The sequence below is a fragment of the Leiobunum rupestre genome, chromosome 11 (assembly GCF_980474605.1).
Source record: "Leiobunum rupestre chromosome 11, qqLeiRupe1.1.hap1, whole genome shotgun sequence".
Classification (NCBI taxonomy): domain Eukaryota; kingdom Metazoa; phylum Arthropoda; class Arachnida; order Opiliones; family Sclerosomatidae; genus Leiobunum; species Leiobunum rupestre.
The window spans coordinates 12,781,018-12,797,220 of record NC_143394.1 but is presented as its reverse complement, the minus strand read 5'-3'; the positions used below and the strand labels follow the sequence as shown (position 1 = coordinate 12,797,220).

General features: G+C 38.3%; 3 protein-coding genes across 6 annotated transcripts in view; 2 read left to right on the top strand and 1 right to left on the bottom strand.

Moving 5' to 3' along the window:
• The window catches only part of LOC149921389 (alpha-galactosidase MYORG), a 41,492-nt gene extending 37,545 nt beyond the window's left edge, over window positions 1-3,947 (top strand). For 2 of the 4 annotated variants that reach the window (XM_090162485.1, XM_090162484.1), the window contains exon 3: window positions 568-3,947. In XM_090162485.1, coding sequence (XP_090018611.1) covers window positions 568-2,616 — 2,049 coding nt within the window. In that variant the 3' untranslated portion in view covers window positions 2,617-3,947. The remainder of the gene's footprint in view (window positions 1-567) is intronic. The other 2 variants (XM_090162487.1, XM_090162486.1) reach the window with 1 other exon arrangement.
• A 7,157-nt stretch (window positions 3,948-11,104) lies between these two features.
• On the top strand, window positions 11,105-14,192 carry LOC149921388 (DNA-directed RNA polymerase III subunit RPC7-like). Its single transcript, XM_090163661.1, has 6 exons — window positions 11,105-11,252; window positions 11,325-11,584; window positions 11,651-11,840; window positions 12,295-12,428; window positions 12,501-12,626; window positions 14,013-14,192. The coding sequence occupies exons 2-6, from the start codon at window positions 11,471-11,473 to the stop codon at window positions 14,100-14,102; spliced, it is 654 nt and encodes a 217-aa protein (XP_090019787.1). The 5' UTR covers window positions 11,105-11,252; window positions 11,325-11,470; the 3' UTR covers window positions 14,103-14,192.
• On the bottom strand, window positions 14,146-15,465 carry LOC149921387 (lysM and putative peptidoglycan-binding domain-containing protein 3-like). Its single transcript, XM_090163660.1, has 2 exons — window positions 14,939-15,465; window positions 14,146-14,875 (listed from the first exon to the last, which is right to left on the bottom strand). Exons 1-2 carry the CDS (start codon window positions 15,242-15,244, stop codon window positions 14,384-14,386), a joined length of 798 nt encoding a protein of 265 aa, XP_090019786.1. The 5' UTR covers window positions 15,245-15,465; the 3' UTR covers window positions 14,146-14,383.
• Window positions 15,466-16,203: the final 738 nt, after the last annotated feature.

Below are 16,203 nucleotides of genomic sequence, written 5' to 3'. Positions count from 1 at the left end.
AGAAAAATACAAGAGGAGCAGAAACTCTAGCTTTGACATAATATGCATCTCATGGTGCTAATCTAGGGGCACGCGTTGTTTAATATCTATTTTAATCGTATTACCTGAAGTTAATAGGAATAACGAACCCCAAGACGATAAATCGATTATTCTTTATTTTCTAGGGTTAGGCCAAACACATTTTTTTCCCATCGACGCGACGCTGGCCTTTCGCGGTATTCTTTCCTTTTGGGAAACCAGCCCTTATTTATGGCACCCTTTGAAGACCAAACGGCAAGGACCATATAAAAAGTAGTTTGCCGACGGCCCGGTTCGGGCTCTTGCTGAATTCGTAGCTTGCTCGAGTTCGTTTCCATGGTAACGCGAATAGGTCGGCCATTATTATTTCGCGGGATCGTATGGCGTTTTGCCTCGTGAACTGTGATGTATATGAATAACAACGTATGGCTACGACGCTACGAGCAAGCACCCAATCGGTTTATTGAAGCGCCTATTGTCTTGATAGAATAACGTAAGCGAAGATGTTATATTTTTTTCTAACTCTAATCGACTCGAATTTTATGACAGGCTGCAAAAGTAAACGCCGTGGTTCAACACAGCCGAACACCCGAATTTCGATTTCGTCTGGTGTTGCTTCTGTTGTTTTCCGTCATCGTATCCACAGTGACTTTTACGTGGTACCTCTACCAGAAGCAGATGTTCCACCTGATGATCGGGGACAAGATTCACTTCCTGGAGACGAAGCGGATCCTCAACTTTCTTCGCGACGACGGCGAGGAATTGTTGACGGGTGTCGTCGGTCTTCACATTCCGCCCGAGTTGTCCCCCTACGATTGCGAGCAACTGAGGCATATAACTGGCCCCAACATCTGCATGGAATGGAAGTACCGAGCCAGGCTTCAAATTAACGTCGCGCACGAGACCAACGTCAGCTGTTACACGGTGCACTGGGAGAGTTTGGAGAAAGGCACCGTCCTCAAGGACTGTTTCAACTTAACGGGCGCTCATTGGTACGGAATGGGGGAACTGCGTAACGCCTCGTGGCCTTTCCGGAACACCAAGCTCAAGTTACAACCCATGGTGACCGGAGACCTGCGCAAGTCGGACTTCGGTGGTATCTTAGAAAGGTACTGGTTATCGTCGACCGGTATCGGCATCCGAGTCGAATCGTACGTGCCTTTGTTCGTCAGTCTCAACGCGACTGGCGACAATCGTTTGTGTTTCGAGTCGCATTTCGACGAATTTCCGTACACGTCCCCCTCCCGCGGCGCTCTACCGACTCTGGAGTACACTATCTGCACCGGACCGGACACCAAAGTGGTGCACGAAGCGATGCTGAAACAATTCGCGACTCTACCCAGTAACCTGAGCACCACCGAATTCATGCAAGCGCCTTTATGGTCGACGTGGCCTCGTCTGCAGAACGCCATGACGCAAGGAGCCTTACAGAACTTCTCCCACGACATTAAAGCGCACGGTTTCGAAGACAACGGACCGTTCATCTTCTTCGACGCCAGTTGGCAGAACAAATTGGGCGATTTGGAGTTCAAACCCGCGAACATTCCGGCGCCTTTGGACATTTTGCGCGTCTTGCAGAACAAAGGTTTCAAGATCCTGGTGACGGTGCATCCCTACGTCTGTCTGGATTCAGACACGTTCCCGAACGCGACGGCTGGTAACTACCTCGTTTCTGACGCTCAACTGCGCGTTCCCCTGCTGACTCGATGGCCCGATTCGAACTCTATTTGCGCCATCATCGATTTGACCAAAAACGCGTCATCCGAGTGGTTCGTGAACGCGCTTCGTAATTTGAAGGCCAAGTACAATATCGACGGATTCTTTTTCTTGGGCGGGCAGTCCTCGTTTTTGCCTCACGCCTACCACTTCAACCACTCTTCGGTCAACCCGGACGAGTTCCTTCATCATTACGCCGACGCCGCTTCAAGCGTGGGCGCTATCACTGGCCTCTCGTTCGGTTTCAAGTCCCAAAACAAGTTGTCGTTCGTTCGTCTGGCGCCCAGAACGTCCAGTTGGGATTCGTCGCGCGGTCTTCAGTCGGTCATTCCAACAGTGCTCAATCTAGGTCTATTGGGATACCCCTTAGTCAATCCCGGTTCCGTGGGTGGTGATGAAATTCTCGGTAATCAAACCCTTCCCGACAACGAGCTCTACCTCCGTTGGCTCGAGATGGTGGTCTTCTTACCAGTGGTCCAGTTCTCCGTACCACCGGCGGACTACGGGTTGAGGGAAATTAAAGTGGCCAAAGTCCTTTTGCAAACCCGCAAGAAGAAAGTACTTCCCGTCATCCAGAGATGCTTGCAAGAATTCCTGGCGACCGGAGCGCCTATCGTGAGACCTCTGTGGTGGCTAGCTCCCGACGACCCCACGACGTACGAACTGGAGAATCAATTCGCGGTTGGAAACGAAATCATAGTGGCCCCCGTCACGGAACACGGGAAGAGATTTAGGGAGGTGTATCTTCCCCAAGGTTTCTGGAAGGACGAAAACCAGGCTCAGACGTTCCGAGGAGGACGTTGGCATCACAATTATTCCGTGCCTTTAGAAAAAGTCGCTTATTTTATACGGACAGACGATCCCAAAACGACTGGAGAATAGTTTTTACTTCATTTTAGGATATAATTAAGCGTAGGTACAAAATAGCATGAATTCGTCCGCTTCATTCTCGCGAAGGTAGACTCGAGGACATCACAGCGGACGTCTTGTCCGGAACTAATAAATGTGAACAGGAAATAGAGATAAGCAAGAATTAATTAATGGTAGCTAAGAATATGGAAACGCAAAAGATTCGAAACCACACTCTGGCAAACCCTCTAGCGAAAATTCGTCTACTTTTAAATTTCACAATTCTTTTACACATACGAACGCCTTTACCTTTTATGACTTAAAACTACAGACGAACTGTCGCTACGAAGTATACGAGTCTAATGATCCATATTCTTAGGTACGTGAATTGATTCTTGATATAATTGTATTTCAAAGTCGGTGAATGTCTAAGAGAAGATCTAGTCAATCGTCATCTGCTACAGTAACAGTAGGAAGGCGTCCGATCTCCTTAAATGGCACCAAAAGTGGAAGGCGACAACTAAGCGGCAGAAACTGCTTAAACAGATCCCTGACTCTGAAGCTAGTAGGCGTTGTACGACAGCGCCTTGGTGGACTTTCTCTGAGCTAGATCATGCCATAGTTCCCCCATTTCTACAGTGTCACTGTGCAGTTTAAGCAGATTCGGCAACGTAATTTTCCCCACGCCACTTTTGTTGACCTGTAAATGAAGTACAGATGTTTTTTTAGGATAATTTCAAAGACAAGTATTGATGTAATGGTATACTGAGGAGCTAAAAATTTGTAACTACATTCCTTTACTTGTCTTTTAGGCCCATAATTATTTTTTATCAACTTCCCCTGGTGCGTAACCTGTGATATTCGTTGTGGCCATGATTTTTTTTAAAAACCAAACTTTTCCCAAAAATTCGACGGGCATTTTTCGTAGTAAATTCCTCCCTTTAATCAAGATTTATTATAATAATTTGTTAGAACTTCAAATGATTTAAATTTCGGATATTATTTCTGCTATGTTTTTCTTTTATTTTTATTGTTTGTTTCTTAAAAAATTTAAAACCCATTATTAAGCGGTATCGGTAACGTATTTTTCCCTCGTAGAAACTATACCTTAGAAAATAAAAATTATGAAATGTTGCCAAAGAATTACTCCTATATTTATTGTTAATGCGTAAATATTCCATAATAGATGAGTACAATACTAAAGGATTTATACGATTATATAGTGTCATTTGTAAATAAATTTCAAATTCCCCTTTTTTATTATATTAATTGGAATGTTCATAGGCCTATCAAATACGCTTTAATTAACATTCCATTTTTCCATATAAAAAGATTATTTCAATGCCTATAGTACTGTTATTCTGAATAAAACCTTTTTGAAATAGTTTTTTCTGTTCACGAATTTTAACATTAACCTACATAAGTGTATAACATTTAACGTAGCTATCGGTAATTATTTCAACTATTCGACACACTTATAGAAAGTAATAAATTATAGACGTAAGGTACCTCTTAATATCAATAATTACAACACAAGTATACTTCAATTTACTTACACTTTTGATATTTCAGCCAAAGATAATATAAACTTCGTACCCCAGAAAAATTTAGCTCCAACAACAGACCACGGCCAACTTTGATGATGCGCTGTTCACGCAACAACAAATTAAGTCATCAAAGTTGGTCGTGATAGGACAATACTGCGACCGTAAGTGGGTAAACGTTTCGTTACAAAACGGTCAATCAGAAAGCTATCAGAATTCGAATCTATGGTACGGAGTAACTATATAATCTTTGTTTTAACCTAGAAGTGAGAGGAGCCATGGACCAAAGATAAGGAGAACCAACTCCTCCCATTTATTGAAATTATTGGTGGCACTGCTAAATTTATTTTATCCGCGAGATAACAAGATGGCGCTAAGAAATTTTCGTCTGCTCCCCCAAGTTGTAAAATTTAGAATGTGCCAATGGAAGTTTAAAAATAAATAATTGTTGACTACCAATAGAATAATCAGGCTTAGCTGATTTCTAGCTCTTTGACTCCACTTGTGGTGACATGTTTTTCTTAGATCCACATTCCCTTACTTCCGTAATCTAACATGTTGGTGACATCAATAACGCATAGAATTAACTAAAAACTATGAAATTATACTCTCAATCCAAGGGACCCGTGCCGCCATCCATTATTTTTGAAAAAAAAAAACATTTTGCCGGAAAACGCGTCTTATTTGAACGAACCATTGAGATATAGACGGGGCCACGGGTAGAATGATAAAGTTTTCTCGTTATTCGGGAGCAGACGGCAGTATTCTTATTTTTTTTAAAACTTGTTTCGCGTAATACTGAAATCCGACGTTTTGATTGGACCTCTAGATTAATATTCCCAACTCAATGGACGAAACGAGTGACACAATTAGACCACATATTCGGTATCAAAACACAAAGAGGGGGTGTAAAGATGATAAAGAATGGGCTGCAACAGTCATACGTGAAGCAAATACTCTGGCAGAAGGTAAGTGGAGATTGAAGTTAAAGCCTCTTTTTCTATAATGCAAAGAATAAACCTATAAAGGACAGGGGCGGATTAACACTGACGGCGCCCCTAGGCACATAAAATTTTATCGCCCCAAATCCAAACTAGCTGTTGATTTCAGGTTTTGTTTTGAAAATCAAAAACCATTTAAAAAATATAACTTACTAACTTTTAAGTATCTACTATAGTTTGATTTCCCTTCAACGGAGAACCTTAACCTTGGATCGGACCATTATCGTATTTTTTAGCGTTTGGATAATTGTGCAACAAGATTACTGTCCGTCCAATGTGACGATATTTCAGCGATATTTTTAATAAATTCGCGGAAGAATGATTAAATGTGACCTGTTTTACAGTTTCTTCGTTTTACTACATTAGTCTGTCTAATTTTGAACAAAACGTTTGAGAAAATGGAAAAACGATATCAGAATATTGGCGCCCCTGGAAAAGTGGCGCCCTAGGCACGTGCCTACTGTGCCTAATGATTAATACGCCGCTGATAAAGGAGAACTGTTATAATGGATCTTGGAGCGGAGATCTTCTTTTCCAGGCCAGAACCGGCTCACTACTGACCAGCGCGGGACAGTATGCATTGATGGGAGCCTCCTCACAATGCCATTTATGCCAAGCCGATGTAGAAGACGTTAGACATGTGATAATGGATTTTCGTGCAACGGTTACCAGAGAATATAGTGCTTGGAGGTTGCAAAACGAAGATAAAACAATACATCAACTTTTGGGTTTGGGGAATAGTGACTGGCCACCAAAAATTATTTCAGCAATCCTCAGTCAGTGGCAAGCTAAAAAACGTGATAGTACACGACTAGTCAAATAGTGTTTTGTTTCTTTATATATTTTAGTATTCTCAATATAGTCATTGTAAAAAAATATTAATAACAAAAAAGTAATAGTTTTTATATATCAAGCCTTGATGTATTATGTATATTGATATAAATACTTTTAAGATGTAATCGCTGAGCTCTTCGTGAGCCGCCCTGTTACAAAAGGTTGTCTTTTAGACCGCAAATAAAAAAAAACTTTAAACCTTTAACCTATATTTACTACGACGACCACGTGTATTTTGAAAACTGTCCCCAAAAAATTTGCAACCAAAATGATGTAGGTCCGCAATCGCGCGTTTTCCCCAATAGGGGGGCAATAGTGATCGGGTGTTAGCGCTGTTGGACGGATTTTTCGCATAGAGTCATGTCCTGGATTTATTATTATTTGACCCACAAACTATCTCATTTGGAGACAATGAACCACCCAACTTCTCTCTTACGAATCTATCAACACACCCTCTCAGTTCCTCTTTTTGGGTTTTTCTAACAAAAAAAACTTCGGATATTAGCCGGGCACACTACACTTCGTGGGTTTTTCTTGTGACGTAGTTGGTTGGAAATTTTCCACCGTGCCTCACTATTTTACAACTGACACCCCTGAGACGAGTCTTAGAATCGGAGCCATGACGTTGGAGGACGACGGTATGGCTGCGGTTTGTGACTAAATTGGTGAGCCAGAGTAGCGCAAGACCGGTGACATATGGGCCTCTAACGGCATCAAAGAGGCTATGGCGAAGGATGGTGTCGAGGGCCTTACTGAAGTCCAGGTAGATGATATCGACCGGTTTGCCCTCATCAAGTCAAGCGGTTCAGTTATTTGTAGCCGTAAGCAGATTGGAGGCGCAAGACCGTTGAGAGCGAAAACCATGTTGGGAGGAGTGGAAAAGATTTGTGTCGGTCAGATGTGATCGTACTGACTCGTCTGCCAGTCTTTCGCTAATTCGTGCCACGTGACAGGTATTGTCGATTGGGCAAGGTTGTTGCGTCCTCCTTTTTTTGTGAACAAGTGTGATATTTGCCATTTTGCACATTTCCATAGTTTAGGAACAACACCAGTGGAAAAACTCTTTTCAATGACGATAGTAAGGGGAGAGGTGATTGAGCCAGCTAAAGATTTTAAAAGGAGAGGGTGAAGTCCTTCGGGAACTGCAGATTGGCATGGGTCTAGCTCGACCAGTTGTTTAAAGACGGCAGTGTTTGAACATGTAAAAGCACTAATGTTAGGTTCTGGATTATCTTCAATTGCACTTGCGGACGGTGTTGAACAGTTAGATGAAACCCTGATGAATTGATCATTTAGGATAGTGGCTATGGCAGAAGGGTCGGAAGTAGGCGCGCCATCTTGATCCTTCATTTCTGTGATTGTAAACTTAGTTTTGCGAAGGTGATTGACGTGACTGTAGAATGCTTTAGGGTTTGGTGTGTTAGTTTATGTTCAAACTTGCACTTAAAATTACTGGAGGCATTAGTGACCGAGTTTCGGGCTTTCTTACAGACTGTGTGCGCATCGTCCAGGGTGGAGAGTACGTAACGCCTTCCCTTCGCGTGATTGTACTGATGCCGGGAAGTGGTTTTACATTGTCGATGTCGTTCGGTTTAGGATGGCGAAACGGTATAAAACGTTCGATGCCAGTATTAATAATACACAGAAAGGTAGACCAACAGGTTTCTACACCATCCGATGCCAGTTCAGATTGCCAGTTAATCAGTTATATTGTGACAGATATTCTTTAAACTCATCATAGTGTCCGCGGTAGATATCTTTACATTGTCGCATAGGCAATATATGTTGAAGATAAAAACATTACGGTCACTTTTACCAGATATCTGGGTCATTCCATGACAAATCAACCAGAGGTGTCCACCCACCCATCTTAGATTTCATTATTGTACGATTAGCCGATTTCGAGATATTCGATACCAAATTTTGGCAAAAAATGGTAAAAAATGACATTGACCCATAAACATAAATATTTATATTTTTTCAAATAATAGTCCGATTTTAACCGGACCAAGTTTATTTTAAAGACATTTGTAGGTACGTTTTGTTAAAAAAAATTTTAATTCTATTCGGAAAAGTTCCAATATTAAAAAACAGTTAAAACATATGACCTTTGACCTTAACCAGTTACTCAATTTTTAAAAAATATTTCATATTTTATTTCGAATTCACCATATGTGATTTAGTAAAAAATGCTAAAATCTCAAGGTATTATTTTTAGTTTTCGAGAAAAATAAACTTTTCTCCAGCCCCAATAGCTCTTTCTATAATACAGGGTGTCCACTAAAAAATAAACCAGGGCGAATATCTCAAAATCTGTTTTAGGTGCGATTTTGAAATTTTCAAGTCGTATACAAGATGTAGGGGAAACCTACTGCGAAATTGTCGATGACCTTGAACCATGGTTTTTAGTGGACACCCTGTATAATACCAGAAGAAAATAGGGGGAAGTACGCTTCTGTAGGTTTGAGCTATACAAGTCGTCATATTTGAACGCAAAGGTCCTTTCACGCATACATTTCACCATTATACAGCAAAATCGCAATCGAAATACCTAAAGAAATGAAATAAGAGCTTCAGCCTGGGTTTCGCTGAAAACTACTCATTTGTTGTGCACGACGAAATACAGGGTTTCCATTGGGAAACAACCCAAGCGACGATTCATCCGTTCGTAGTATATCACAGAGAAGAAATTGGAGGGGTTCTTAAGCACATAAATATGTGTATGATTAGTGACACAAGATCTCACGCAGCTACTACAGTCTACATGTTTCAGTTATAATTGCTCGAAAAAGTAAAAGAGAAAATTCTTGCCTTAAATAAAGTTATATATTTTATTGATTTTTGTAAAGATGCCTTTGGAGACATAAACTTTGATAATATTTCAAATAATGAGATCAAAGAACAAACTGCCTTTTTAGAGACACGATTTTTAGACGTAGTAACGATAAAAGGGTATCAGCGGTACCATAAATTCATTATTATTATATATATTATTATATTATATTATAGAAAGAGCTATTGGGGCTGGAGAAAAGTTTGTTTTTCTCGAAAACTAAAAATAATACCTTGAGATTTTAGCATTTTTTTACTAAATCACATATGGGGAATTCGAAATAAATTATTAAATATTTTTTTAAAATTGAGTAACTGGTTAAGGTCAAAGGTCATATGTTTTAACTGTATTTCAATATTGGAACTGTTCCGAAAAGAATTTTATTATTTTTTTTACAAAACGAACCTACAAATGTCTTTAAAATAAACGTGGTCCTGTTAAAATCGGACTATTATTTGAAAAAATATAAATATTTTAGTTTATGGGTCAACGTAATTTTTTACCATTTTTGCCAAAATTTGGTATCGAATATCTCGAAATCGGCTAATCGTATAATACTAAAAACTTGGAAATCGACTTTTCGGCACTAAAGTACCCTATATACGAAATTTCAATGAAATCTAAGATGGGAGGGTGGACAAATTAAAAAAAATTGGTTGATTTGTCATGAAATGACCCATCTAGTACACTTGGGCGCTGAAAAGGGTGGCCAAGACGCCTGCATTCGTGGACCGATTGGATTAAGTGATGACCACAGCGTTCAAAAAGATCTTAGTTTCCTTGTTAGCTGGTTAAAATGTTTTCCTAAGTGGCCACGAAATATAAGGATTATAAAATTAACTTAGTAGAATTGGAGTAACATTTTCAGTAGTACAGTAGCGGGTGAATTTGGACGATAACTTTAGGCTGCATGTAAGATGGATAGCCTGGAAATATTGAAGGAATTGCATTTTTTCTTAACTTTCGTATTTTCTGTCCTGAAAGTTATTTATACTATAGCATGAATCTATAAATAGATTCATGCAATAGTTGATTTTATAAAATAACAAGTGGTCTTGCCCAACTTGTTAAAATGTTGCTCTTACGTCACAAGACCCAGCTTTATTAGTACATTCTTCGCACCAGCGATTTGCACGCGCCCTGGAAAAACCTATATTCCTCGCGAGTGTAGCGCGCGCGAGGGGCTAACCACTCTAAGAAAGTCTGTACACCGGATTACGCTTAGATTAGCACTGCCAAAGGCAGGGACTTCAAAGATTACGCGTAATCCCATTTGTACAGTCAAAGGTACGGCTCTGTACACCGATTACGCGGAGTGATCAGCCCCTCGAGCGCGCGCTCGTAGACTTTTCAAAGTAAGAGACTGACGTAAGAGCAAAGATAATTTAAACTCGTACCCTAGATTCGAATACTGAGAGCTTTCCCATTGACGGTTTTGTTATGAAGCGTTTACCCTTTTCCGGCACGTGACCTCAGAAAAATCGGGCTCCATCGGTTGCGGCACGGCCAACTTCGATCATGCGCTGCCACGCTATATAGCGCGGCAGCGCGTGATCGAAGTTGGCCGTGGTTGCGGTAAGGCGCAAACCATGGAGCGAATTTTTTCTGAGTTCCGGCGGGAAGTGGGTAAACGCTATCGGCAACGCGCGAGAGAGTGATTTCGAATCTAGGGTACGAGTTTAAATTATCTTTGGTAAGAGCAACATTGAAACAAGAAGGCCACGTTACTTTATAAAAAGAACTATTTAAATCATGAATTTCATATCTAATAATTTCTGAAAATACCTTGTTGAAAGTCTGCTTCTTTAAAATGAACGCTACAAAATAAGGGACGATGATTTAGACTGTAAATTTGGTAGAAAATCTTTCCTAGAAATGGCATAAAGCCATTCATTGTATAAAATAGGGTCATTTGGAAACTCATGGAAAGATAACCCAGTTATTTTATTTCTATTTGTAGATTTACAAAATGGAACAGTTAATAATAAATTTTATTGTATTAAATAACTTAAGTTAAAAATTAACGCCAACTTGGGTTTTTTTCAATATTTCATTTTTTGTTCACAGTTTTAAATTTTCAAATCTCGCGCCATTAGAAATTCCCATTTCCGAGCCTTAAAATTATCGTCTATTTTAAAAATAGATTGTCATAAAATTATGACTTTAGGCTTAAAATAAACCTTGAAACTTACTACAAAGCATATCAAAATTAAAGCGTTGAAAAAAAAATCGCTAAAATTATGAAAAGGGCCGTAAATTGCCCCTCACTTTTGAAAAAATATTCTAATAGGAAATCATTACCAATCTTGTCCCTCCTACCATGCTCCAGCCTCCAAGCGGAGAAAATTAAGGAAAATTGTTATTTTTTCGACGAAACGCCGGCGTGCCTTCTATCGCTGCCTACGTTAACGTATTAAAAAAAAATTGTTGATGCCGCCCTGATTCAAAGGGGTGTACGTATGTACAAGTTACAATTAAACCTTGAACCTTGACGCCATCTATTATTATTTCTATTATGTATATTTACAGATCCTGAACCGCATGAAATTGGTTTTGTTGACTTGCATGCTTGCGTCTTGAACGGAGTTCATGATTGTATCAAGTGTGGTGGACTCTTCACATTGTCGAGTTATACTAATATTTGAAATTAAATGAGAATATTACTTTAAATTCTAATGGCATCTGGACGTGGTAGAGGAAGAGGTAGTAGAGGGTTGTCCTTTAATGTTGAAATGCTGCAGCTGGAATCATTGCCAACTCCAACATTACAACCTCCACCAACTTACCCTGTAAGGAATACCACTATTTTTTTAACTTCTCATTTGAAAAGTCAAAAAATTATCTTTCATTTAAAGCACTTAGAATTTAAACCAGTACCTTTGACATCCGGACCTGAGACCGATTATCTTGTAGCTTTGAAAGAAGAGTTGGTGCAAGCTTTCAGGAGTTCCGAGTTCTTCCAAGAAAAACCATCAGAAAAGAAAGACATTGAAAGATATTCTGACAAATTCAGACAAGCAGTTAGCGGAAGGGTAGCTAATTTTGGTAGTGAAACGAGTATTCATCTCTGTATACTGCTATTATTATTAAAATGAAACATGTATCTGTTCAGGCTCCCGCTGATTTTCAAAAATACTTTTTAAAAATAATTATGTGGATGAAATACGCTTGTTTAGGGACTTTCTAAAACTATTACATATGGAAGATTACAATAATAAATAAATAAATATCCCTCAGCATTGTGATTTTTAAGTTGGTAGTTGGAGTAATACACACTGAATTTTAAGTGGATCACATGATGCTGGAACGAAAATGGTGCCCATTGGAAAATCCTTGAGCCGGCAAAATGGTACATTTTTCATGTTGACATCTTAGACGAATACTTCTCTCATAAAGAGATATTATTATCTTCTGATTAGGAGTTCACATTTTTCACTTGAATCTTAAATATGCCAAATTTATTAACATCCACTTACCATGTCTTTAAAATTTCATTTAGATTTTAGTTATTTTCCCAAAGAAATAGAATTTAAAACGAGGAGAAAAGTCATTAAAGCAAAGCCCAATAATAAACCTAAAACAAAAAGTGTTGTAACTGAAAAGAAGATAGAAGAAATATCTAAAAAACTAGAAGTTAGTTTGAAATTTTTGATTTAAAATTAAAGCAATGGCAATGTTAAAGTGACTAACTTTTAAATTTTGAAGGATTTAGAAGCTGTAGAGAAAATGGAGAGTGATGAAGAAAATAAAGATGAGAGCAAAAGGAATTTAGAGGAAGAAAACGAAGAGCAAGAAGAAGAATTCGAGGTTGATGAAGATTTGCTGGAAGAGGTAATTTTTGAGTCAGTCTACTACTGGCTATTTAATTTCAGCAATAATAGTTGGTGTTCAATTAGCTCATGGGACTCGAGATCAGTCTCTTAAATAAGGGTCGTTTATTATTAAAAGAAAATATTTATTCAAAAACTGCGGTAAGTGGTCATTTGAACCAGATTATTAAAGATCCATACTGGTGTTCTACAGGGTTGCCACACATCAGGGAATTTTAAGATTTTTTTAAAAAGTCTGCGAATTCCACTTATTTAAAGGGAATATAACCTCTGGTATTTCTGTCGCCCTCTGAGGGTTCCAATATGGTCCGCTGCCTCCCATGACTTTTCACACCTGCGGTGCTGATAATCGCTGATTGTGAAGGGAATAAAGGAAATTGATGGGGTCTTCCATAAAGAACGCGTTGGAGGTTCTATTCCCTTTAAGGTAATTTTGCTCCAGATCTATGACAAATTCTATGATTATTATTTATTTCCTTGAAAGTTTGGCTAATTTTTTCAACATTGCAATAACCTTTTTACTGAGGGCAGTCCTATTTTGCGTAAAGATTATTTTGCATACTTTTGCAAAACTAGTGCGAACGTAGCTAATGCTGCTATTTTCAAGAAAAGCGCCCCCTCCTGTATATTTATTTTGATTGTAGAAATTATTTTTTGGAAATGAATACTTGAGGAGATATAGTTCATTTAAAATTATATTCTTGATACATAAGGCTTGGTACTGTCCTCTAGGTCGCGTTATAGATGGCCCATAACTTTTTTTAGTCACGGGCCATCTATCTATATAACTATATCTCCTTAAGTATTCATTTCCTAAAAATAATTTTAACGGCAATAGATTCCTTGCGAAAAATTCTATATTATAGCACAATCGAAACAAATATATAGGAGGGGTCGCTATTCTTGAAAATTGCCAGTTTGCACTAGTTTTGCAAAAGTATGTAAAATATTATTTCCGCAAAATAGGATTTACCATATAAGTCCATTTAAATTTATTAACTTCTGATAAAAGTAAAATATAAAATAAAAATTTTGGCTTTAAAAAGTCAGGAAAAACCTCTTAAAATGGTCAGGGAGAACAGGGAATTTGAATCTCAAAATCTTGTTTCAACCCTGTTCCAGATTTTCAAGTTAGTAGCTACAGAAAATGCTAGAATATATGTGACCCTTTATTTGTAAACATCAGTCAGTTTACTGGACCTAAGGAATGAATGAAAAAAAAAACATTTCCCTTTCTACAGAGGAGTATTAAAGACAGTTTATTTATTGATAGTCGAAATAGGATAAATGTAAATTTCCGTGTATGTAAATATGTAAAATGGCAATTCTTCACAGAATCCATTGGTAAGGTCTTTAATACTTTACATTTTTTTTTTATAAATTTAAGGAAACAGATTATGCTTCCAATTATTTTGATAATGGAGAAAACTATCTTGATGAGGAAGATGATAATTTGGATGACGGGCCTACTTATTGACTTTATATTCCTATTTTTTTTAAATTTAAATGATGGTTTGACATTTGTTTTTTAAAGGTTTTAATAAATTTTATTTGCAAATTTCTAAAATTGTCATACCTGTATTTTCAATTTAGGCACATTTGACAACCCATCGCGTAAATATGGGAAATATTTTGTTAATTATCAATCCCTGCTTTTAAAGACCTTTAAAATTAGTCGTATATATACTTTATAGAAATATCACCCATATCTTATAAAAAATAAAAGCTTAGATTGAAGTCATTAGAGGAACATTCCGATTACTTGCGATCCGTTTCAGTACTATTCGAATGGGAAAAGGAAGTCACAATGTAAATGCCATATAAAGCGGGAGCTAAAACCCCCAGGATCACAATAACTAATAACAAACTACACCAACTGATACCCCAGCTTGCACCATCGTATTTGGTCTTTTTGTCGCACAAAGGTTGTATCCGATGCTCATTTAAATTCAATTGTTCGTCACTTCCAGTTTGCTTGGTGTTAGTTTTTTCTATTATGCGTTGAATATCACGATCCATATCTTGAAGAAAACATCGTGCTTCTTTTGAGTCATCCTCGTGAAGCATATGGCTGATACTGATGTGAAATGTTTTACGCTGAGTGTTACCCATGCTCTCATTTTCTGCATTTGAAGTAGAACACAATATTTCAGAGAGTATGCTATGCTCTTTTGCGGGAATTTTCAAATTTCGGAGAGCAAAAAATTCCTTATCATTGATTAAATTATTGACCCGTTTAAGCTCTGATACCTAGAAAAAATATAAAATTTTCACTACTCAGAACAAAAAACCTTGCGATAATTCTGAACTTACAGGACAACCAAACTTGAGAGCGACGTTTTGAAGGGTATCATCAGGTTGAATAACATATGGGATAGTTTGCTCCTTTTGTGTACCTCGATTCTTTTCAGATACATGGCCAAAGTTCGAAGAATACCTCGATCGCGACCCATTTAATTTAAGTTCATTTAATTCGGTACCATTATTAACCGTTATCTCGTCATCAGTGGCATCGAATATAAACTCTTGGGAATCGAGTCCACTATTTTTGGCAAACCCTTTTTGGTAGTGTGAGCGCTTAATATTTCTTTTCTTGGACGATCGAAAATAAATAGCCATTTCATGATGGGTTTAAACGAATTATTAAATATAATTTCCCTATAATAGATACATTTTAAAACGTCTTAATTTGTATATCCCATAATTATCCCACTACCCTTGTCAAAATTTGTAGGCTAAAGTTTTCGGGAACTTCATCAAACGAAAACATCTAGTAGGGAAGCTTAGGAGGAGCACGATATATCTAATTAGTCCAGAGGGGAGGGAAGAGCCTTTGACACATTTTTATATAGCTTTTAATTTCCTTTATCATTTTTGTGGCTGAAGGCTGTAATAATTTTTCTTTAAACCAAATATACTTATGTAGTATTTCTGTAACGTAATAATTTTTAATTAAATATGGTCGCTGAATGCAATTTTAAGCAAATACCACATAACATTGAAGTACTTGATTTTTGCTTTAAGGATTGATACTAGCGCCAAAGCCGCTCTCTATTTTGCACCATCGCCGTCTAAGCCCTTAAGGCCTTTTATGTGAAAAAAATGGGGATGGCAAAGACGATTTGAAAATTCTCGCTAAGTAGCGTGCGTTTAAGGGAAGATTCAAGCAACCAAATATTTTGAAATTTCGAAAATTTTATATTATCGATTAAATACTTAAATCAATATTTATCAAAATGCCGAACCAAAAGTTACGTGGTGTTTGCTTTCAGGCGATGATATTAACCTGCAGGCTGCTGCTGCAGCTGGACATAGATCCAAACTATTTTTTCCTAAGCTGAACTACTCTACCGGGAGTAGTGGTTCACTCCTGTAATCCCAGGCGTCCGGGAGGCAGAGTTTGTGGATGGCCGTGTGAGGACGACCACCAATCCCCCAACGGGTGGTCGGAATACTTCAGCCACGGGTGTCCCCACCCCTGTCCCCACGTATCCCCCCGTTGGCGTGGCTGTTACACATATCTCGCCCTGATTAATGAGTTATTGTGTGCTGGTGTCTAAGGCCTTGGGTCGACACCG

What these genes read in the sequence shown, in the direction of transcription:
- LOC149921388 (XM_090163661.1), top strand. Translation starts at nt 11,471, where the DNA reads ATGGCATCTGGACGTGGTAGAGGAAGAGGTAGTAGAGGGTTGTCCTTT. An exon ending in AACCTCCACCAACTTACCCT is followed by an intron (nt 11,585 to 11,650) that starts GTAAGGAATACC and finishes TTTCATTTAAAG; the next exon opens with CACTTAGAATTTAAACCAGT. An exon ending in ATGAAGATTTGCTGGAAGAG is followed by an intron (nt 12,627 to 14,012) that starts GTAATTTTTGAG and finishes TATAAATTTAAG; the next exon opens with GAAACAGATTATGCTTCCAA.
- LOC149921387 (XM_090163660.1), bottom strand. Translation starts at nt 15,244, where the DNA reads ATGGCTATTTATTTTCGATCGTCCAAGAAAAGAAATATTAAGCGCTCA. An exon ending in CTCTCAAGTTTGGTTGTCCT is followed by an intron (nt 14,876 to 14,938) that starts GTAAGTTCAGAA and finishes TATTTTTTCTAG; the next exon opens with GTATCAGAGCTTAAACGGGT.